General features: G+C 33.8%; 4 protein-coding genes and 1 long non-coding RNA gene across 5 annotated transcripts; 3 read left to right on the top strand and 2 right to left on the bottom strand.

Moving 5' to 3' along the window:
- Positions 1 to 2,256: 2,256 nt before the first annotated feature.
- LOC106797118 (uncharacterized) lies at positions 2,257 to 3,321 on the bottom strand. The gene is made up of 3 exons (XM_041010375.1): positions 3,184 to 3,321; positions 2,812 to 3,093; positions 2,257 to 2,307 (listed from the first exon to the last, which is right to left on the bottom strand). The coding sequence occupies exons 1-3, from the start codon at positions 3,319 to 3,321 to the stop codon at positions 2,257 to 2,259; spliced, it is 471 nt and encodes a 156-aa protein (XP_040866309.1).
- Positions 3,322 to 9,334: 6,013 nt separating this feature from the next.
- LOC121173695 (uncharacterized) lies at positions 9,335 to 13,760 on the top strand. Its single transcript, XM_041010374.1, has 13 exons — positions 9,335 to 10,147; positions 10,234 to 10,430; positions 10,552 to 10,840; positions 10,939 to 11,151; positions 11,243 to 11,308; positions 11,404 to 11,508; positions 11,607 to 12,302; positions 12,401 to 12,654; positions 12,743 to 12,910; positions 12,982 to 13,086; positions 13,187 to 13,259; positions 13,357 to 13,452; positions 13,553 to 13,760. Exons 1-13 carry the CDS (start codon positions 9,335 to 9,337, stop codon positions 13,658 to 13,660), a joined length of 3,183 nt encoding a protein of 1,060 aa, XP_040866308.1. The 3' UTR covers positions 13,661 to 13,760.
- On the top strand, positions 13,706 to 16,168 carry LOC121173694 (WD repeat-containing protein 91). Its single transcript, XM_041010373.1, has 9 exons — positions 13,706 to 13,723; positions 14,091 to 14,201; positions 14,304 to 14,398; positions 14,511 to 14,573; positions 14,754 to 14,829; positions 14,904 to 15,012; positions 15,421 to 15,533; positions 15,899 to 16,027; positions 16,154 to 16,168. The coding sequence occupies exons 1-9, from the start codon at positions 13,706 to 13,708 to the stop codon at positions 16,166 to 16,168; spliced, it is 729 nt and encodes a 242-aa protein (XP_040866307.1).
- A 196-nt stretch (positions 16,169 to 16,364) lies between these two features.
- LOC121173732 (uncharacterized) lies at positions 16,365 to 17,762 on the top strand. Its single transcript, XR_005889054.1, has 4 exons — positions 16,365 to 16,766; positions 16,842 to 16,952; positions 17,246 to 17,322; positions 17,403 to 17,762. It is a non-coding gene; the product is annotated as an uncharacterized lncRNA (long non-coding RNA).
- A 521-nt stretch (positions 17,763 to 18,283) lies between these two features.
- Positions 18,284 to 23,514, bottom strand: LOC100780722 (nudix hydrolase 12, mitochondrial). The gene is made up of 6 exons (XM_041010517.1): positions 23,177 to 23,514; positions 22,954 to 23,028; positions 19,945 to 20,059; positions 19,782 to 19,865; positions 18,879 to 19,028; positions 18,284 to 18,699 (listed from the first exon to the last, which is right to left on the bottom strand). The coding sequence occupies exons 2-6, from the start codon at positions 23,022 to 23,024 to the stop codon at positions 18,424 to 18,426; spliced, it is 696 nt and encodes a 231-aa protein (XP_040866451.1). The 5' UTR covers positions 23,025 to 23,028; positions 23,177 to 23,514; the 3' UTR covers positions 18,284 to 18,423.

The following is a 23,514-nucleotide window of genomic DNA, read 5'->3' as shown; positions in this document are numbered from 1 at the left end:
ACATGAGTTTTTGTTTCAATTGCATGATGTTTTGAACATGTTATTTTACTTTATTTTATTTTGCTGCTTAATTGAGTTCTTTTGTAAACTTGAACGACCTCGTTTTGAGTCCAAGATATTTTTAATAAGTTTTATTTGGTAATAGTGAAGCTAATATGACAATTTTACCCACGTAAATTTATTTACGTGATTTGAATAAAATTAATTTAATTAAATTATGTATTTTTATATATATTTTTTATTTTATATGTACGTTAAAGTAGAAGGTGTCACAAAATTGATTTTTTTAATGACCTTAGGCGTTTTAGGTAAGAACTAAGAAGTGAACCTAATTACTATTACTAGAACCACAAGGAATCAATTCTTTGAATGACGGTAGGCGTTTCAGATAAGGCCTGAGTAATGCACCGACTCATTAGAACTATAGAGAAAGGACTTGGACTTTAAATTACAAAAATAAGTTTAATTATTTGATGATCAAATGAATAAACAAAGTGCTTAAGTAGATCTAATAAATTAACAAATGAATTCAACATATTTACCACAAAAGTAGTGATCAATCCAATTAAATTAGATGTACCTTTGTGTTTTAAAAGGGAATTGTTGTTTCCTTGGTTAATTCACCTTCAAAACTGGAATCAATTGAAGCATTATAAGTAACAGAGGTTTAATTCATAAATCATCATTTAGTGAACCAAATCCGCAAAACCTTTCTTTACACTGTCACGGTTAATTGATAATTACAAAACAATCGTATTTCTTTTATCTGCACATGTTAGCAATTACTATGTTACATTAGTAGGGAAATTCAAACACATCACCTTCTTATCCATTCAACCCTTATGCCTCTCCCCCCAACACTACTACAAATATTGTCTTTTACATCACCTGTGCTACGACGGTTATTTAGATAACCGATTTAAATAGTGACGCGGTGGCATTTTTGCAATTATTTTGAAAAAAATTACATTTTACGACATACATTCTAAGGCGGTTATTAAAAACCGCCTTAGAATGTTATATTATATAAAATTTACGCCGGGTTTTAGTGTAAAACCGTCGTAGTTGGGTTAAAAAAAAAAAACAAAGCCCGTTAAAACCTAGGTAATGACGCGGTGGCATTCTAAGGCCTTCCCCTCTTCGTTACTGAACCCTAGCCCCTCTCCCTCCCTTTCCCTCAGATTTCTCACTTCCTTTTCTCCTTTCCATTTCTCACCTTCTCCCTCTCTCTTCATCTCTTCTCTACCCCTTTTTTGGTTTTCCTTACTCTTACGAATCAAAACCCGCAACTTTGGACGTCGTTGGAGGGCTTTCGTCGCTACCCACCATAACTTACGAGGTAAGTACTCTAAATTTCTCATTTCAGGAATTTGAAGCCTGTGCTTTGGCTAAGTTTTTTTTTTTTACCTTTACTCACATTTTTTTACCTCTTCCTTTGTTGATGTTGATTGCGATTGGGTTAAAAATATTGGGTGAGGTCTACATCATAGCTATGTTGCTAGATTTTTGTTGGTATGAAATTAATTGAGCGAAACTAATTGGATGTATATTTGCTGAGTTTTTACAATAATCAATCCATGTTAACACCCGCTTTCCCATTTTGATATTGCTCATTTGAGAAAATCAAATGATTTCAGAAAAAAAATACTTTTCGTTAGGAAAATCACAAACAAACATTTATTCTTTTGCTTTTTCTGAATATTGCTCCCATAGCAGTGATGACTCTTGTCAAACCGTGAGAGAAGAGAAGATTTTCATAAAAAGTCTCATGTTGGTGACCTTCTTTCCCCTCATTCTTCTTTTCTCTCTTCTTCTACACTGTTTCAGGGGTGACCACTGGTAGCAAGGTGTATTAGGTCCAATTCATAGTACCTGAAAGCACACTTTACTCAAAGTGGGAGGAGGTGTTAGTAGGAAACAACACGTCTGGATCCACAGGTTTGCCATATTTACGCTCCTTACAAAAATTATACAGTTATAAGCATTATGATATAGAATTTAGGTGGGAAAGAGAAAGACAGAAAGAAAGAGGGGAAGAGAGAAGGAAACAGAATAGAGAGGATGGTTAATAGTTTGGTTCAAGAGTTAAAACTGAACTGAACTCAACTGAATTAAAACATGGTTATTAAGAACCAAAGTGAACCATTTATTTTTCATTCTGAACAGAACTGAACTATTGCAAGTTCAGTGAATTGGTTCTTTATTAAAAAAACTGAACAGAACTGATACATGTTTAAGAATTTTTTATTTTTTTTGCTAAACTGATCTCTGCTGCAAATTTTCTGTTGACGGCATTGCTGAAGGTTCCTGCAACACATTCCAATTTGGGTTCTGCAACTATTTTCTGTTATTTTGTCATCTCCCATCTTGGCTTTAAATTATTTGAATCAAACCCCACCATAAATTATTATTCAAGTATCAATTTCGGTTATTTAATGTTTAAGTCTAAGTAATAAATTGCCAAGAGCTTCTATGATGAAATTTATGAAAGATTCACAGATCTTATTAAGAGCCACCATAAATTATATAGTGTTGTTGGTAACAGGCACTGCTTAATTGAAAGCTAAGCTTCTATTATTAACAGTTTAGTTCTAGTGCACTGAACTATGTTTAATAGCAGTTTGATTAATAAAACTTAAAACAGTTTAGGTTTAGTTTTTTATAAAATAATTCAGTTTTTAATAGTTTAATTCATTTTGGTATTAAAGTAGTTCACAGATCAAAATAATTTTTTGGACACCCCTAAATACTTTCCATTTGATAATGGCATAATATATGGGAGAATTTACATAACTCATGAATGATACTTACTAGGCCTACTGCAATGTCAAGGTGATACTTGCGTCCTGTAGTGTGCACTGCTCCACCACGACTAGAAGTCCGGTTAATTTTATTTTGAGCAGACTGATCCTTGAACTTCTTATCAGTCACCCAATATATTAAAAGATCAACCCACGCCTGTTCACCTATCCAATGAGGTCTCTTCCTCTTATCCCTAGCTTTGGTGAGCATATCAGAAAGGCGTTTTTTAACTTTTGTTTCATACACTTTTTTAATTTGCCACTCATCCTGAGCTGTCCAAGTAACTCTTGTCTGCAAAAGTAAAGAAAATGTTTGTCAATTACATCACAAGATAAAAGCAAATATATAAATAAATACATAAGAAGTAACATATATAGTCACCTTAAACTCCGTCCACCATCTGACCTGCACATCCTCAGGGACAGCCTCATAATGATGGTAGGGGCCCTCAAAATGTGACCTAATTGCAAGGCCAAGTGCCTTAACAGCATGACGATTAGGGGTCCAACTGTAAAACATTCAAGTTCTGAACACCACCAAACCTAATAATAATGTTCCCATTCTTTTAAATTTAATAATAACATATAAAAATGTATATATGTACTAGTAATATCCGTGTGTGGTAAGGATGGATAATCATCTTAATAAAGTAAAGACCACAATATATATACTTGTACTGCTAAAACACTTTGTTTAACAGCTAAGCATGTGTGCGCACTTAAACGAAATTTTAAAAAACTAAAGGGCGAAAAATTGGATCATATGTGATTTCTTGTGTTTAACATTTTCTTCTTTTGTAGATGTGTAATTTGTTCTTTTTTGGGTGTCTTTTCAACATAGATTAGGATCAACGTTTTGCTATTGTTCGGGGACACTTGAGAGTATTTAAATTGAACCATTATTCTTTCGGACCTAATTGTTTAATACGATACAAATGTGATGTGGCGTGTCTTCTAGAAATCCATTTCTTAATGAGATCAAACTTTGACACTCGCCCAATTAACTTTGCACTTTCATAAAATTTAAAAGTTATGATATTATTTTTCAGATCAATCAGGCTTTTAGAAGATTGTGAATTCATCATCAGCTCAGTTCTAACGTGACTGGTAAGTCAATTCACAGAAAAACCCACTTAGCATGAAGCTTAATTGAGCCAATAATAGTTAACTTGCTTTTAGATTATTAATGGGTGAGAGTAGATGTGATTCAAATTGTTAATTGTATGATATATGATATATGATATGATTGTATCTAAATAGACGAAGTTCTTGTTGCTTAAATAATTTGGCCAGAGATTTTTTTCTTTTAAAGAGAATAACAAGATTTTATTAGAAAGGGCTAGTAGGGAAGTTGATCTTAAGCCGTGTAAAGGAAACAAGAATGCTAAAAAACCAAACCATAAAAGGTCAAATTGTACAATGTCATAGACCTTTATCCTGTTTCATCTTCCCATAATATTTGGAATGGTATAGAATATAAAAGTTTTTCTAACTAGCGGGACAAATCCAACTTTCTCAGAAGATGGACAGAGTCTATACCATGGATTTTAAATCACTGAACAGTGTAGGAATGAATGACTGCTAGTCTCTGAGTAGGGAAAAGAAAAAACAAGAAAGTAGACAGAACCTTGTGTGAGTCATGACTTGGTTTGTACATGTGCTACAAATCATATGTGATTAGTTATGTCAAGTGTTGTCCAAACTCTAAATGATGACTTGACCTTTGTGTGAGTGATGTATAATGGATAAGCAAAGGTGTCTGGCAATTAGAAACATGCCTCTTTCTAGAGATTCAATAAGAATTTTGAAGAATAATTTACGTGAATTGACACTACAATAATACAAATAGTAGCATGTCTATGATCTTAAGGTATGGGTTCTTTGCCAACAACAGCTATTCCTTTTAATCAAACTTGTCTGCTTTTATGTGTGATGTTTGGTCTTCATTCTTTTATGCTTAATAGGAACCAACTTTATTATTTGAGACATGCATTTATCAAACTTTTGTAGTATATAGAAAATCTATTATGTTATTAGCTTTACACACTTTCTTTCCAGTTATATAATTATCAAGTTCATAAAATGTTAAGGAATTATTTTAAAAATATTTTGAGTCTTTATTTTGCATTGGCTAATGTAATTATCCCACAGGAAAAGGGCCGGCCACTTCCAAAATTTGGTGAATAGGATGTCAATCATCCAACCTCAGCTGAGGTTTCACAGTGATTTTTAATAAGGCCAGGGATGAGAAAAAGACAGGTGGCAACCCAGATTCACCAGGAAAGACTGCCACTGATCCTCATAGCAAACCTGTAGTAGAGCCTGACAAAACTCAAACTGTAAGATGTTCTTGATGAATTCTCTCTCTACTTACCTGACAAACACACCACTGTTTTTATTTTTAATCTGAATACAACATATTTTGGTCCATCTGAACAGGAATTTTAACCATGCAAAAATGCTGATTGTGTTGTGACATGTGTGTCACGTCATGTATGCCTGTGTTCTTTGCATGAGTTGAGAAACTATTGGATGTGACATTTTCAGTAACTTGAGAAAATATGGTAGAACAAGAATACTAGCTTTGGCCTACTAAATTCAAGATGTATTAAAACTCTAATTTATAGTTTGTAAATTATAACCTTTGCTGAGTTTTCTTCCCCCTCTTTGTTAACAATACAAAGCCTTGGCATACTAAATCCATGATGTATTGAAACCATGATTTATAGTTTGTAAATTATAAACTCCTCTGGGTTTTGTTCCCCCTCCTCATTTTGGTATCAATCTCTGCCGACCTACTAAATTCATTCACAGTATTCACTCTTGGTTGAAATATATTTTTTCCTTATTAAGCTGTGATTAAGATCTTGTTAAAAGCATTAAAATGTCCAAAACAAAAAAGGAAAAGATGGCCTTAATTCAATATATCTTGAAGCAACAAGGCATGAAAACAATAGAAACATTGGTTCATCCTTCATACATAAAAGATAAAATATATAATAAAAAATAATTTAAAATATCAAATATTTTATTCATATGTCATTATATAACTAATAATAAAATATTTACATGTCTTAACTAAAATAATTAGTATAAATATTTTTAATTAGATATATTTTTCAACAATAAATATAAGTTATACAATGATTTTATACATATGTGAACTTTACTTAAAAAATGCTATTTTCTAATTGCTCTTGTCTTTAGTCAACTAGGCCTCTACCCTTTAGAATCAACCCATTGTTTCCGTTGATCTAAAAGCTAGCCAGCTAGGCAGCCAAAAATGGAGCAATCATAAATAATGGAAAACAAATGAACAAAAGATATAATAATTTTCAAAGACAATAACAACACAAATGAGCCTCATGTCACTCATGAATGCCCTTACGTACAGGGAATTTAATTACTTGACTTTTGTACATAATTGACATTGTTATACACCTACAAAATCGGGCCTTGGTTAATGGATGTTGTACTGATTGAAGTAATATTTTTGTGTAATTCAAGCTCTAATTCAATGTAATTAAATTAGTGGGCACATAGAAACTCTGGAATGGTATTATTATCATGTGAAAGAAGCTTGTTGCCCTCAACATGTTAAAGAATACATGAGTATGCTTTTCCCTGTTCTGGTCAAGTTAAGATGTTAGGCAAAACTTAATTTGTTTCCATTTGACTAAATATTTAAATTATCCTTATTTCACTTAAAATAAACCTCTTTACTGGTTGTACTATTTTATAAACCTCAAACATGATGCATTGTTATTTGAGTATGATTGATCCAGCTGATAGTTTCCCCCATTGATGGTACAGATTATATGTCGTCATTACAACATTTGTGTTAGTGTTTTCCCTGTAACTGCATCCCCGCACTCGTTGTCATTGACACTGAGCATCTTTCGAGGTATGTCTCTATTTTTAAAAAAGTGGTATGATTGTAACATGTCGTTGTTCAAATATCGATATTGTTTCATGTTACTAGTTAGTTGCATTATGAGTGAACCTTAGTTTCCCGTTCGAGATTCGATACATCGATTAATACGGATAGTTTGAATTAATCGATGTATTGATTCTTGAATTGTCCGTTTGGACAGTTTGGGATGACATATTTTTATAGTTGAATCATACGTAGAGGTAAATTATCTTTTGAATGATTTGAATAAATTTTGGTATACTGCATTTGACATTGTTCTTCGGGTGCATATTTGATCGCGGTGATTGTTCACACATTCATCGCTTTCATCTTGTGTACTTGAAGACCAATGCGAAATGCTGCCGAAATTTCATCAAATCACTCGAAAGAGATTTTACTTGTACGTTTGATTCAACTATAAAAAATGTCTTCCTGAATGGGGTAGGGCCACACCTTCAATGCAAAAAAGTGAGTTTAGCATGCATCACAGATAACTTATTCATTGTCATGAATAGCAAAGACGAAACATGGATCGAAGTTGGATGAAAGCAAAACGCATCAGTGATGAGTATGAGAACGGGGTGGAACAATTTCTACAGTTTACGCAACTTAATGCTGAAAGTTTGAGGGGCAATTATTTTTGCCCATGTGTTAAATGTCTTAATGGTAGACGACAGTCAGTTGATGAAATCCGATCACATCTGATATGTTACGGCATCATTCCAAATTACACAAAATGGATATGGCATGGGGAATCGGCCGACATTCCAACTGTTTCTCAGTCTCAGGCGGTTCACGAAGACAGCGGAGAGCGTATAGAGGAAATGATCCGTGATCTTGGACAAGAGACTTTTGAGCAAGCGCATGCACCTCTGTATGATACAATAGAACGTGATTCCAACACGCCATTGTATCGGGGTGCACATCTTTCACGCGGTTGTCAGCAGTGTTAGCTTTGGTAAACTTGAAGGCAAGATTTGGGTGGAGTGATAAAAGCTTCACTGAATTGCTGGTCTTATTGAAGAACATGCTTCCTGAACAAAACACTTTGCTGAAAAATCACTACGAGGCCAAAAAGATTTTGTGTCCAATGGGAATGGAGTACAAGAAGATCCATGCATGCCCTAATGATTGCATATTGTATAGAAATGAGTATGCAGAACTACGGCAATGCCCCACGTGTGGGGTATCACAATACAAAGTGAAACATGATGAATTAACTGATGATGCAGGAACCAAAAATTGTCGTCCTGCCAAGGTGTGCGGTATCTTCCAATAATACCAAGGTTTAGCGATTGTTTGCTAATGCACATGATGCAAAAAACCTTTCATGGCATTCGGATGACTGAAAATCTGATGGATTACTGCGACATCCTGTCGATTCGCCACAGTGGAAGACAATTGATCGTTTGTATCCAGAGTTTTGGGGATGAGCCAAGGAACCTAAGGCTTGCTCTTGCTTCTGATGGAATGAATCCTTATGGTAGCTTAAGTAGCAACCACAGTTCCTGGCCTGTTTTACTGATGATTTACAACCTTCCCCATGGTTGTGCATTTTGCGTAAATACAATCCTATGTATGATGATCGCGGGTCCAAGGCAGCCAGGGAATGATATTGATGTGTATCTTACACCATTAATCGAAGACTTGAAACAATTGTGGGAAGAAGGGGTAGATGTGTGGGATGCAAATGTGCAGCAGACGTTCAGGTTACGCACAATGGTGTTTTGTACTATTAATGATTTTCCAGCATATGGAAATTTAAGTGGATACAGTGTGAAAGGGCATCATGCATGTCCTATCTGTGAGAAAAACACAAGCTTCATCCAACTCAAGCATGTAAAGAAGACAGTATATACCAGACACCGAAGATTTCTAAAAGCTTTTCACCCTTATCGACGATTGAAAAAAGCTTTTAATGGAAGTCAGGAGAATGAAGGCCCCCGGAAGCATTAACGGAAACCAAGTTCATGATCGCGTAAAGGACATTGTAACCTGTTTGGAAAGTCCCAGAAGAAGACATCATCTCCCAACAACATGTGGAAGAAACGCTCAATATTCTTTGATCTTCCATACTGGTCTGATCTATATGTGCGTCATTGTCTAGATGTTATGCATGTGGAGAAAAATGTATGTGATAGTTTAATTGTACTCTTCTTAACATTAAAGGGAAGACAAAGGATGGTTTGAAATGTCGTCAAGACTTGGTTGACATGGGAATACGAGAGCAGTTGCATCCCATATCACAAGGTCGACGAACATATTTACCCCCAGCATGCCACACACTGTCAACAGCAGAGAAGAAAAGTTTTTCAATGTCTGCGGAATGTCAAAGTTCCACAAGGATACTCTTCAAATATCAAGAGCCTTGTCGCCCTCAATGATCTTAAGTTGGTTGGCTTGAAGTCTCATGATTGCCATGTCTTAATGCAACAATTATTGCCTGTTGCGATTCGCGGCATCTTGCCTGACAAAGTTAGAGTTGCCATAACCCGTTTGTGCTTTCTTTTTAATGCCATATGTAGTAAAGTCATTAATCCTCATCAATTGGATGACTTGGAGAATGAGGCTGCCATTGTCATTTGTCAGTTAGAGATGTATTTCCCACCATCATGACATCATGGTTCACCTCATTGTTCATCTTGTGAGGGAAATTCGGTTGTGTGGTCCGGTTTTTTTGCGGTGGATGTATCCAATTGAACGCTACATGAAAGTGTTGAAGGGATATACCAAAAATCAATACCGACCAGAAGCTTCCATTGTAGAAAGGTATGTTGCTGAAGAAGCTATTGAGTTTTGTTCACAATACATGGAAACAGTTGAAGCTGTGGGGGTACCGAAAATTCGTCATGACCGGACACGAGGAGGTCAAGGGACACGAGGCTTCAATGTTGTTACCATGAGTCGACAAGATGTGTCACAGGCGCATTTGTATATCTTGAATAACACACAGGAGGTCGTTCCATACATACAAACTCACAAACAATATCTGACATCTATTAACCCAAAATTGAACATGATGAAATTGTTACAAGAGCATAATAGAACTTTCATGAACTGGTTTAAAGAAACAATAATGACTGATGACAATGCTTCCAAAACATTAAGATTGTTGGCTATTGGTCCGAATCTAAATGTCCCTACTTGGCAGGGGTATGACATAAACAATTATTCGTTCTATACAAAGTCACAAGATGATAAAAGTAGTGTGCAAAATAGTGGGGTGCTTGTGGAGGCTCATTCTGAGCACTTTTCTAGAGCATCTGATAACAACCCAATTGAAGCCTCAATGCCTTATTTCGGAGTTATTGAACAAATCTGGGAGCTTGATTATAATCAATTTAGAGTGCCAGTATTTAAATGTAACTGGGTTAATGGAAATACCGGTGTTCATAGAGATGAAATGGGATTCACTTTAGTAGACCTTAACAAGGTAGGTTACAAGGAGGAACCATTCATATGCAGAACAAGCTAGACAAGTGTTTTACATCCAAGATCCAAATAATCGTACATTATCAGTGGTTCTACAAGGAAGGCCAATTGGTGTTAGGGAACAAATTCATGATGCATCCCTTGACATTTGTGAGACTCCTCATTTTTGCACAAAAATGCCTTCAATATGTGAACAAGCAGAGGTGGATGACGTACATGCGATTCGTAATGATCATGCTGAAGGTTTATGGGAGAACATTGCTCCTTAACCGCCTTGTATCAATGTAATGTTACAATATTATTTTATTTGTTATTGACTTATATGTAACGTTCATATTTATTTTGTGCGCATACATTCTATTTTTAATCCTACCAAATTAATCTAAATTTGTTTCATTTGGACAGCGTCATGGTGACACCGCCAAGGTCCCCTCCGCAGTCAGATGGTAATTCGGAGCCACAACCTAAGAAGACACGACAAAGCACACGTCTTAGAAGGTTGACTTTAAGAAGTTTAGATCAGCCTAGACCAATAGTTAATGTGGATCCTGCAACTGGAAGAGCATCAGGCCCAGAGAAGCAAAAGTTCCACAGTTTTTTAGGGGTTGTAGCTCGAGAAAAGATCTCCATTGTCCACAGCAATTGGAAAAATGTGCCAGAAACTCTTAAGGACATGGTATGGGGGGACATTTTGGTAAGTCACATTAACAATTTGATGTATTCAAACATTGAGTTTATTTTCAAAAAAATGTTTACATGCACTAAAATTGACATGATGAATATGTAATGCAGGCTAAATTTGATATCCCAGAAGCTGAAAAGGCCAAGAAAAAAGTAATGTCCACGGTGGGCACTAGATGGAGGCAATTTAAGTCTTCGCTAACCACTAAATTTGTCTATGCTGACACACAAGCCGGACAGGAAGAAAATCCTTCAGCAAAATATGGTATGGATAAACAAACTTGGGACGAATTTGTTGCAAGTCGCAAGACCCCGGATTGGCAGGTAACATGTTTGTTCAATTTAGTTTAAATTTCTTTAGAAATGTACATTTTTAACAATTAAATAAATGCAAATAATATATTGTCAATGACAGGAAATTCGGAAAAAGGCAAAGGAGAGTCAAAAATACAATGACTGCCCCCACGTACTGTCTCGTGGGGTTATGACTTGCTTGAGAAAAAAATGTTAGATGAGAAAACAAAGCAAAGACAACAGCAGGCACTTTTGACTGAGAATCCATTGTCTGATCTGGAGGAGCCGCCATCTCCCATTAAAAGGCACGTGAAGTGGAAAATGGCTAGAACCAAACGATATGGCCAGATGACATCAAAGGCAGCAAAAGAAATTTCAGATAGAATTGTGAGTTGCAGCATGATTATAATCAATTTGGAACTAATTTTTGTTTGCTTTATAATTACTACCTCATTAACTCTTTCAATATGTTGTGCTTGTTTTAGGACTCGTTAGAAGAGCAGACGACACAGGGTAGTTTTGTTCCCCATGGTCGGGATGACATCTTGAATACGGCCATTGGCAAACCGGAACATCCAGGTCGAGTTCGTGCAGCGGGATCTGGTATGACCCTTACTCAATTTTATGGTAGGGCAACACGTACGTCGAGTAGTTCCTCAGCAACACTAATGCAACAACAGTGGGCTGACATTATTGGAAACATAAAGGAACAAGTAAGGAATGAATATGAAGAACAACACAAGAGGAGTCTGGAGGAATTTAAGAAGGAGTTGTCCAGTCAGATCTTCATTCAATTGAGTCAGATGGGATCACAATACTCTCCCCTTATTGAGGTGGATTTACAGGCATTGGCTGCACGTCTTAGCACTAAAGGAAGTAATGTAGAAACTGCTGATGTTGACCCATCAGGCGACAAAAATGTGAGCTTAAAACCCACTATGGGGTTATACGTGCAACGACAAAATACTACAGTGTTGGTGGCCTTGGGGAAAATATGTGAGGGTGGATCAGCCATTCACAATGTCACTTATGCTGATGATGTTGTGAGGGTGAGTGTTGACAAAGTTATAGAAGGTGATGCCGAAGTGCCCTTCCCGACATCAGAGATTCAATATGTCAAGCAGGCTCTTCAAACATTCATTGCATGGCCAACAAATCTTGTGAAAAAAGTGTCACATGAGGTAAATTTGGTGTTATTATATTTGCTGCATGACATGTTTACATGAATATATGTTAGTTTATGAAATTATGTAAATTGTTGTTTTCATTACACAATTAGGAGTCCGATACTAGTCCAAAGAAACTTCCTGAAACAGATGAAAGAGGGACGAATGATTTTGACCATGATCCGTTGCGTCAACTGATTAAGAGCCTATATTTCATGTACGACACACCTGTTGAGTTGAAGTGGGATGGCAGCAAATTTGGGCTTTCAAATGTTGATGCTTCATTCTTCTTGACATTCTCTGATGTAAATGAAATAGTAGCTGGATACAAATGTTTGAACATATCTATACTACAGTTATGGATGTTGTAAGTAAATTTAATATGATTCATTGATAAGTAGTATTTTGTATGCTATGCATCAGTATCAATTTTTATGTATAATTTATCAAAGCAGGTTTTTGGATGAGTGGAGCTCTACTTTGGGTCATGCTTCCGTGTATGGATTCCTTGAGCCACAATCGATACACAATGCAAAGGATCGACGTGCTGAATGTGAGCATTACTTACAAGCATGGCTCAAGGAATCGCAACGAGAGGTGTACCTAGGAGCTTACTTAAATCAGTAAGTACTATTAATTCAAATGGTTATAAATAATGTTGAAGTTCTACGTACCTAATACTTGTTTCTTGTAGGGGCCATTGGCAACTGGTAGTACTGTGTCCTGCGACCAATGTTGTTGCATGGTTTTGTTCGTTACGTAAGAAGCCTGATACTCATATCAAAACTGCAATTAACAAGTAAAGTTTTGTATTGTCCCTCATATCATGCAGTGTAATATTTTGTGTCAACCATTTGTTATCGTCGTATAGATGTTGATCATGCTATTATTATAAGCAGTGCAATGAAGTCAGCAAACACAACCGCGGATGGTACAAATAATCCAGCAACTCCTAAGTGGGTTGAAGTCAAGGTTAGTGATGCAATTAATCATTATTTTCCAGTATTGATCTTCAAATGATAACCTCAATACAATTGTTAGATCGAATTATTATTTATATTGAATGTAGAGCCATGTACAAAGCGGAGGGTATGAGTGTGGCTACTACGTGATGCATTGGATGTGGAACATCGTCGGTGGGGGTTTAAAGAATGATTGGAGCATGGTATGTTCGGTTTAACATCTTCAAATTACTATTTTAGTAGTATTTTCATTCATTTTACATCTTCATTAAATACACCCTTTGTATTCTTCATATTTTGTAGTGGTTTCTTGATGGAACGGCGTTAGACAACGAAACAATTACAACGATTCGCCAGAAATGGGCAGCATATTTTCTTAAAGTTCAAAGCATTCAATGTACAAAGTCTTAGTTGACATAGGAAATCTTTTGGTTATTGTGAACATTACTGAGACAAATGTCACTATATTGGCTTGTATTTATTTGGAAATATATTTATGAAACTTTGTGTTTTGTTGTCTCTACCGCTTACATTTTTGCTATACCGCTTATTCTTTTTTTTAATAAGACAGCAGACATAAAATTCACAAACTTCTAACTGTTGTACATACTTATTCTTTTATAACTATAAAGAAGCAATGCTTCTTATTGGCAATGAGATTTCTTTGCCTCTATCAGATTTAGAGTGAATGATGGGGAGGACAACTACACAACTCTTCCAAGAATAGACCCTTCTGTGAGCCAAAGGATCCCGACACAACATGGTAATTTTACATTTTTTATTTATTTGTGAATGAGTTTAATTTTTCCTTGTTGAGGCTTTTGCTTTGTAGGCAGAATAGCTGGCCCTAGGCAAATCATATGATACATCAACTCCAGTGTCTAGAAATGCAACCATATATTGCAGCACTGAAATTTTGTCACTTGACTGGGAATGTAAATCAGACCGCTTGGTATGTGAATTGATTTATCATGGTGATTGAGTTTATTCAGTTGTAATGATTATGAGATGAGATTATGAATTAAATTATTAAGTTGTTCCTCTTGATAAAAAGCTTCTTATAGGTACATCCGATGGGTGCATTAAGGCATGGAATGTGGATGCAAAGAGAGTTGTCTGTGACCTCAACACAACCGAAGCATTTCCAAGGTATTTCCTAATTATATATTGGCCTAATATTCGCAGAAACATATTTAAACCTTGTATATTTTCCAGGTTTCTGTGTATTGCCTTTTTAACTCTCCTACTTGTGGTTTTACAGTGTATTGGACATAAAGTGCAGTCCTGTGGAACCTATTTTTGTGTCTGCAGCAGCATCTGGAGGGTATTTGTTAAATTTCTAAATATTGAATTCTTTGTTGAACTAGTAATTTAATTTATTGATTTGATCCTCTGTTGTAACTTTTAATAAAATGTTAGTCTTATTATGATATGTATGTTTTGCTGTTTTGATTTCGGACATAAGGATGAACTATGGAATATGAGGACCTTACTTTCTTTGTAGGGCTGGTTCTAACTATATTGACAACCTGGGTTTTGCTTCACTTACTGTGTGGAACATGAAGACATGGAAAGCCATGGTATGTTCTTCTTTGTATAAAATGTTTTATGTTTATGTTGTTTATGGCTATTTTTAATTTTGGATTTCATAAAGACAGTCCTTCCTCTTGGAGAAGATCCACCAGCAATTACTTCTCTATGCTTTAATCACAATGGAAAGATTTTGGCAGCTTCTGCCGTTGATGGAATGATTCACATGTTTGGTATCCTTAATTTTGTTCATTTGATTGTTTCCTTGGTTTGATATACTTAGTGATTAATATGTGAAGTAAAATATAATGTAATTTTGTTGCTGTTAAACATATTTCCAATATAATTTGATTTGATTGTCATATTTCCATATTTCTATTGTTATTTGATTTCTTTCTAATTTCTCTTAATTCTTTAGTTTCTAATTATTTATCAATAATATCCATCACACTTAAATCCCCACAATTTCAACAATTGGTTGCATTTATTAAGTTATATCTTCCCTTGCTGGAGTTGCCAATTTGCTGGATTTCTTGTTCAGTGAAATAAAATGGTGCATTTCTTTTAAAGATAAATGTATTTAGAATGTTCTAGCAGTGGCCACATGATTTGACAATCATGTCATCCTTAACTAGTCGAAGACATGTCTGCTGGTCTACAAATCACTGGCTGGCCTGCACATGATTCTTCCATCAGTTCAATTCTGTTTGGACCAGATGAGACTAGCATTTTTAGCCTGGGCTCTGATGGGAAGGCAAGTATTATAAATTTAATGTTATTCCAGCTTGTGAAATGGGTTGTACATTTATATTAATTTATTCTTTGTTGTCAGATTTTTGAGTGGAGTTTGCAAAATCAAGGTCAAATCCTGTGGTCGAGAGACTCTAGTAGGTATATTTCTAGTTTGACACCTTACACTTAGATGTACACTGTTTCTTTTTTCTTTTGTGCGGCTCAAAATAGTTTTTATTAGCCAAATGCAGGAAAATTTGATGCATGAAATAGAGGATTGTCATATCAGACTCAAGAAGTAAACAGACTTCATTATTTATGAATAAATTATAGAAATAATCTGGTTTTTTTAGGCAGTAAACGGAGCTTTATCTGTTGTTTGAGCAGTTCTGTGACCACTTCCATGCAACATCAAGGAATTCAATGTATATGAATTTCATATCTTCTCATTCGAATAATATCCACGCACTGGAACAGCTCCGGAGCATTAAAGATAAGGCAAGCAGCTCTGCACAGGTAGTGTTGTTGGTTGTATCCTTCTAATCACTTGCTCCTCTGTCCCTCCCTTCCTAGATAAAAGAAAAAACAAAAGACAATGTACGTGATGTGCTAATGTGTTCTGTGTATAAATTTTGTTTGTAGTTTTGCAGTTTGTGAAGAATATTTTTGAATCAAGATTCATTGTACGTACACATTACTTTTGAATCAAGAATATTTTGATAGAAAAGCTTTATACTCTATGATCACATCCCAGTGGCAAAAATATTTGCTTAGTAATATTCTAATTGATTAAAAAAAGTTATAGGTTGTATACTTGTAATTGCATTTAATTCCAACCAAGACACGAGGACCAATCAAGTCATGGCTTGAGGAGTTATTTTTGTTACAGGATAGGGGAGGTTATTTTCAGCTATTGCATTTATATCTATTGTAATAGAAAAAAATTACAGAACTTATGGATGACATTCGTGAGAATGTCTCTGTGTTGACACTGCTTGCTGGATATGATTGTAAATTCATTTGCTCATATGATATCAACTAAGCCTGTTGATCGATATACAAGACCAGAATTTACAGGTAAGGAAATTGATCATTTCTATTAAAAAATTGTATATCAGTAAGAAATTTCTTTATTGGTATTTTTTATTTGATAGAGAATGGGCCGTTGGCAATTGATTCTAAACAGGCTATTAATCATATTAAGAGGAAGTATGAGTTGGAGAATATGGAAATTGTGAACAAGGAAAAAGAAAAGGTTCGATATGATTTCCTGGTATTTGTAGAATGTAATTTCCATCAACATGTTTCTAATTAATTTGAACCTTTATAGGCTGACAAAGCCATTGCAGAAATTGAGGCAAAGTGTGGCCAAAAAATTGAAGAATGCAAAGAAGAACAAAGGCAGCAGTTGATGCGCATTGAAGATGAACACACGTTGCTCGTAAGCATAGAAAAAGTCTTGAATTTGAAATTATTGGCTGCTTAGAAATATTCTATCATTGCATTCTATTACATGGGATCATAAGTGTTCTGATTTGTCTTTAGTTATATTTTTAATTACTTAATGTTCTAATTAATTGAAAAAAACCATTTTTTTAAATAAAGTTACTATCTGATTAGTATTTGTTAGAGATGCAATATAAAGTCATTCATGTATCGTTACCTAGCAGCTTGAGCTTTTTGGATAGTTTGTTAATGACATGGTACGAAATTCTCTATGACTATGTGGTCTAGAGATCAAAGCATTGAGGTGTGAACTTGAAGATGAGTGTCAGAAGCTGGAAGAGGAGTTGCATCTTCAAAAATCCAAAGTATGGAATACCCTGATATGATAAATTAATTTCTTGTCATAATTTTTATTATTATATTTATTCTTTGGAATATATTGCAGGAAGACAGGCAAAGGGCTTTGTTGCAGTTGCAGTTGAAAGTGATGAGTGACAAGCCCAAAGAGGACCAAGAAGTGAATTCAAAACAGGTTTACTTGTGTTTCAATCTATTTGTTTGTGTCTGTCTTCAAATGGATGCCATATTTGCTAATTTTCATGTTGGGATACCTTTGGTAGTTTGGTTTGATAGGATATTCCATTATTTCAGAGCTTCCTAATTTTGTCTGGTGATGGTGTGTTTTTACAAATGCTAAAATTAAGATAGACTCCATGCTATTACTTACTAGTAACTGTTTCCTGGAATTCTATAATTTGTTGTCTCAGACTCTCAGTCATAGCCTCTGCCAGGGAATAAATACCTTGAATTCAAAAAATCAGACACTGCATTCAAAGGCGGTTATTACATAATAACCGTCTTTGAATCTCGAGGAGATGTAACATTCAAAGGCGGTTATTATGTAATAACCGTCTTTGAATGTCGACCAGACGTAACATTCAAAGGCGGTTATTATGTAATAACCGTCTTTGAAAATTTTTCACTTTCAAAGACGGTTGTTATAATAACCGTCATAAAAAGCAATTGCATTTCAACGACGTTATATACAACGACGGTTTACAACCGTCGTTAAAAGCACTTATTAACCGTCGTAAAAAGCCATTTTTCTAGTTGTGCAACCACCAAACCACCCTATGACTACCACTTGACAACAATGGTATACTTTGCAGTTTTTCCTATCATTTGGTTAAAAACAACCAAACGTAGTTATATATTCTTAAAAATGTAACTTCTGTGCTTGATCAAAAAATAAATGCCAAATTGTATTGCAAGCTTACTTTTAACATAAGTCAATTTAGTTCGAGATCAATTTTGAGCCAAAATCACTTTTTCATAATTAAAATTACCCTAAATTAAGTTTGGAAGTGTTCAAGCAAACCAACTGTGACAGTGTGATTACAAATATATATTTTTTTTCAAAATGGAAGTTACTGTGCCACATAAAGAAGCACACTGCAAGAGTAGTGTCAATAACCAAAATGGATAGCTATCTCCTGGGAAGCATGGGCCAGGATATTGGTTCTTGATGACATACTATGGTGTTGTGTGGTAGTTGTTCTTTTATAGTATTTGGATGACATATTTTGATTTTCTGACACATCTAGCACTGAACTTGAAGAAGAATCAACATTATTTTCCTCCTTCTTTAGCTTTCTTTCCTCTGCCATAACTCTTAAAAACACCTCCAATGCCTTGCACATCCAGTCATATCGGCTTAGTCTGAATGCCTCTTTTATGTTTACCTAAGAATAAAAAATATTCACCTCAAATCAAAGAAGAAAAAATATTATGTTTCATGTAAAATGCCAACATTCAAGTACATGGTGCATTGCACATATTTATATCTTGTACTTGGTACTTCTATAATGTATTGAATTTGTGATTAATGTAATTCATCTAAGAATTTATTCAGAACACTTACCCATTGGCGATTATGGTCTTTCTGCTCTGGCCAAGTCTCAAGTTCTTCAGTGACCTCCAAGGCAAACATGTACCCTCTACACCATCCTTCCTGGCTACATGAATCATTACTGCTTTTGCTTCTGAACTCCCATCTTCCCAAGGGAATTTCCTGAAAATTAATGTCCACCATTTAGCTAGTGAAGATTTCTCAACTTTAATACCATATAGATCATATGAATAAGAAATAGCATTGTCTTAATCACTATAGAGGATGGGAAAATGGCAGAATCATCATTTTTGTAAGTTATTTTTTATTGACATGATAAAATGAGGTAGTGGTAATACGTTGTTATCACAATTTTCACTTAGTTATATCAACAGATAATGCATTTTGGCATTGCAGCAGGCTTTAGGGGAATAAACTTGTTGTACACTAATTTCTATCATAATGGAGTTTCTATTGAGTCCAGTTCAAAACTAAATTCCAATTTTTTTTTCCCATACGCAATGGAATTCCAATAGATGTGGATTATTTGCTTCTCATGTCAAACCACTTCAAAGAGTTTGCTGCCAGAATGGTATATTTTGAGAATTTGTTAACACTATCAATCCTATATGAATAATTGGATATCATTTCAAAATTGAAGTTATTCAAATGCATATAGAAAACTTAATAATGGGGCCTCAAATATAAGGGGGAGGTTTATTAGCATGTTTTTCCAAAAGTGCTTGAATAATATCACGATTATGGACTATGAAATAATGTACATCAATATATAACTATGAAATAAGGGGACAATGATTTGTGATTGGTTGATAGTGTAAAACCAATTCATGATCATTAAACTCATATACTAATATTTCTTTGGTTCTATCTTTCAAAATGATGCTTAAACATTCAATGATGAATATCATAGCCTACCCTTACAATCCCTTTGACTCCTGCTTCCTCTAGCGCTTCACGGCAAGCAGCTTCTGTAACAGTCTCATCATCCTCCCATCCACCCTGGAAAGAGAACAAAATGATACTTTGCAATACAATACAAAGGGTTCATGCTGATGAAGTGAATTGGTTCAGACAATACCTTTGGAAACACAAGGTCATCACGTTTTGGTGAAGAAATCATAAGCACTTCTATTATCTCCTCTGCATCTCCCATTTGATCTACTTTTCCCTTTTTCCATCTATAGGGAATACATCTGTTACAATGCATCACTATGAAATTTTAGTTACAATTGTTAACAAAGATTGTGTTGCAAGTCTCATCCAATATTAGTCCTTTGACCACTTTCCTAGAAAATTATATATGCTTGAAAGGACTTCAATTACTTGTGTTAAAAATCTATTTCTATTTGAAAATTGATACTTCCAAATAGAACTGTTGTGAGCTCTTTCTGAATACCCATCTGTCAGCAGTATGATTTATCTGTTCTTTGAACAGAGAGATTAACCTTAGTGGGGGTCTCTTGTAACTTAGATTTTAACTCCTTTAAAAAATCAATCTGTTTTTATTGCTTTTTCAACAAAGGTTTCCTATAGGTTACTCTTGGATAAATCCCTATACTAGAAGGTACTTGATTGCGATTTAGTTATGCTATTTTTCAATCAAATTATGCCGTGATTAAAGTTTTATTTCAAACTCGTAACTGAAAACTAAACAAAAAGAAAAAAAAATAATACATTACACATGCATGGAATTGGAAAATCCGAAAATGTGTTTGTAGTTGTACAAAGAAACTTACCATGACTAAAAATCATGCAACACAAAAACTGTACAAAGAAACTTACCATGACTAAAAAACACTAAATTAAATTATACAGATTTTCTTAGGGGTATATGAATTGTAATATTGGACATTTAAGCTAATAGATCCTACACTGTGTTCAATACATTATACATGGTTCTCAATTCATAAAATTTTAGTTTTTGTCATTAGGTAAGAAGTTGGTCTTTTACTATCTCATCTGATCTTACCACTTTTAAATTTAACTTATTTACTGGCAAAACAAATCCATGTAAGATGAATAAAAATGGAAAGGAAAGATTTGTTAAACCAGAGCAGTATTTAAACTTTTTTTAATTTATTTTACTAATCATTTTGTTTTGTAACTAATGCTTTAAGTTTAACGTGAGGGCAGTTTGTCTCATTATTTCCTAGGTTTCACCTTAAGACTCATTAAAAGCTTACAATAACATTTTCATGTGACCTTACCTACAGGTGGAAGTTTCACCGGGAGATATATTGAATGAGTAAAATGAGAATCCATAATATAGTAGACATTTTTCTAATTTTATCATTTTATGTAACAGCCAAAATTGATCGCGCAATTTGATTTTATATGTTCGGGTCAAACTCAATGATAAGGCCCACTATAAAATGTAGTTGAATATTTTAATGTCAACAAGATAAGACCATTATATAATAACACCAGTTTTTTAAGTTGCCCTTCTCCTTTCATGATCATAGTTCATTATATATATATATATATATATATATATATATATATATATATATATATATATATATATATATATATATATTCTTAATTTGAATTTCATTCACTTGCTCAGATAAATTGAAACCACGTTGAATAATTAAGGATTGAACTTTTTTTCTTAAAATATGATGATTTTTTGTTCTAATTTTTGTATAAAAAGCTATTCATTTCTAATATCTATATTTTACAAAATAATGTAAGGATTAAAAAGATGTGTACTATAACCATATTATTTTGATAAATAAATTACTAAGAAGTCATACAAACTAACTAAAATAAAAAATGAGGTTAATTTTTATAAATTGTAAGAGTGTAAATTTTTTATATTGAGAAGCATGGTCGGTATGAATTTTAAGATAATTATTATAAAAAGGTTAAAATATATTTTTTATACTCATAAATTTAAAAATGTATATTTTTTGTCTCTACAAAAAATTTCATTCTCACCAAATTAAAATGTGTTATTCCCCAAGTAAGATTTGAATATTTGAATATGTATGTATAGCTTTTTTACATCCGATGTAAAAAAAATTATAATTATAAATTTAGATATATTCAAATCGGGTCAAAAGAATAACACATTTCAATTTTATGAAAATGAAAATTTTATAAGACAAAAAAAATGTACATTTTTTATTTTATGTGCATAAAAAATATATTTTAATCTTATAAAAATCCACAAATTTATCATAAATCAGAATTAAATGAAGTTTATTTTAAATAAGTGTTGACAAAATTGGTTTCATTTGAAGTTAATTTTGTAAAATTGATTTGAGTAAATCAAACTGAAACCCCTTGAGTTTTTTTTAGATTGCACATGCTATTTTGTTTAAAAAATATTATATTAGCACTCCTTATATATTATTACATTACCCCTAATTATTTGAGAAATATTATACCGTGCATCCCAATAAACCCAATTAATGAGTTTGTTGTAACACTAAAAAAACAGAGATTATAGGCAATCTGAAAAAGCTTCTAAGGCTATTAGTATAATTTACTCAATTGATTTTAAAATGGCGTGTTTCGTGCAATTGGATGTTTTTATTGTAAAAGTACCTTTTTTTTGTAAGCCTCAGTATGAAAAATCTATACAAAGTTATCTAAAATTATTTCAATTCATAATTAATTTTAGCCATAGAATTAATTCTTCAACATAGAACTAAACATAAAAAAAAATTATCTAAAATCAAGTAAACTAATATTTCAACAACATGATTATGGATAATTTAATGTGGAACCAAATACTCACAAACTTATAAAAATTCTTTATATTCTTAGGACATAAATTGTTTACTTTTTAAAAATCAATGCAATGTTTTTTTTGGGACATATGATAAGGAGAAATCATTACATAATTAAAGACCACCATATGCTTATAGCTGCGTCAATGCCTCAATCTTTACATTACATGTAATAAAGTTTTATTAATTCTTTTATGATGTAAATCGAAGAACTTGAGTAAGATTCAGTAAATATTTGCCGAGACCATAAATAAATTTCTCATGATCACATAGCATGAGTGTCAAAAGTTGGACATGGACATGATATTGTGTCAAGAACTGAAAACTAAGAACTAAGAAGAAAGACTTACCCAGAAACGAGTCGCATATTGTCTTCATAACGCTGTCGTTGTCGCCCAGTACGTGCTGCCACACACGACATGATTCTAGAACAACACAGAGAAAAGAAGAGTTAGAATCAATTAATCAAGACCAAGATAGATGAAATGTCACAAATTAAAATAAAACATTAATTAATTTGAAGAGTGCAGTGGATCTATCATATATAATTCACAACCATGCAAACATACATACCCGGGTATAACGTTTTTCCTTGGTTTATTAATGCCACAGTGAGAAACTTCAAGAGGCAAAAGACCCAAAAAAAAATCAGCTTCTTAATAGGTGACAAGAGAGAAATTACCACAAGAAGAAATGGTGATATCTAAAATATATATTGTTTTGGGTTAAATAAGTGCCTAAACGAAGGTATTCTGAGTTTATGTTTAATAAAATTGCATGGAAACTCGATCATGCTAATGGTTTCATCATAGATTTGGAATCTTCTAATTTATGTTTAGAAGAAAGAAGCGAAGGGAAAAAAAACAGAAAGAAAGACGGAGACAGAGCTTCAAAGGGGTCATAGACTTTCC

This window comes from Glycine max, chromosome 16 (assembly GCF_000004515.6).
Source record: "Glycine max cultivar Williams 82 chromosome 16, Glycine_max_v4.0, whole genome shotgun sequence".
In the NCBI taxonomy this organism is placed as follows: domain Eukaryota; kingdom Viridiplantae; phylum Streptophyta; class Magnoliopsida; order Fabales; family Fabaceae; genus Glycine; species Glycine max.
Note: the sequence above shows the minus strand (reverse complement) of the source record. Positions and strands in the feature narration are given on the sequence as shown.

Bases quoted from the DNA above. Each gene is read 5' to 3' on its own strand.
- LOC106797118 (XM_041010375.1), bottom strand. From the start codon at position 3,321: ATGTTTTACAGTTGGACCCCTAATCGTCATGCTGTTAAGGCACTTGGC. The intron at 3,094-3,183 runs GTGACTATATAT...TTACTTTTGCAG, and splicing joins GATGGTGGACGGAGTTTAAG to ACAAGAGTTACTTGGACAGC. The intron at 2,308-2,811 runs GTAAGTATCATT...AATGTGTTGCAG, and splicing joins TTGACATTGCAGTAGGCCTA to GAACCTTCAGCAATGCCGTC.
- LOC121173695 (XM_041010374.1), top strand. From the start codon at position 9,335: ATGGTTCACCTCATTGTTCATCTTGTGAGGGAAATTCGGTTGTGTGGT. The intron at 10,841-10,938 runs GTAAGTCACATT...TATGTAATGCAG, and splicing joins TGGTATGGGGGGACATTTTG to GCTAAATTTGATATCCCAGA. The intron at 11,152-11,242 runs GTAACATGTTTG...TGTCAATGACAG, and splicing joins GCAAGACCCCGGATTGGCAG to GAAATTCGGAAAAAGGCAAA.
- LOC121173694 (XM_041010373.1), top strand. The intron at 14,830-14,903 runs GTATGTTCTTCT...GATTTCATAAAG, and splicing joins TGAAGACATGGAAAGCCATG to ACAGTCCTTCCTCTTGGAGA. The intron at 15,534-15,898 runs GCAAGTATTATA...TTGTTTGAGCAG, and splicing joins GCCTGGGCTCTGATGGGAAG to TTCTGTGACCACTTCCATGC.
- LOC100780722 (XM_041010517.1), bottom strand. From the start codon at position 23,024: ATGTCGTGTGTGGCAGCACGTACTGGGCGACAACGACAGCGTTATGAA. The intron at 20,060-22,953 runs GTAAGTCTTTCT...GCATTGTAACAG, and splicing joins AATATGCGACTCGTTTCTGG to ATGTATTCCCTATAGATGGA. The intron at 19,029-19,781 runs GTAGGCTATGAT...ATTAATTTTCAG, and splicing joins GAGTCAAAGGGATTGTAAGG to GAAATTCCCTTGGGAAGATG.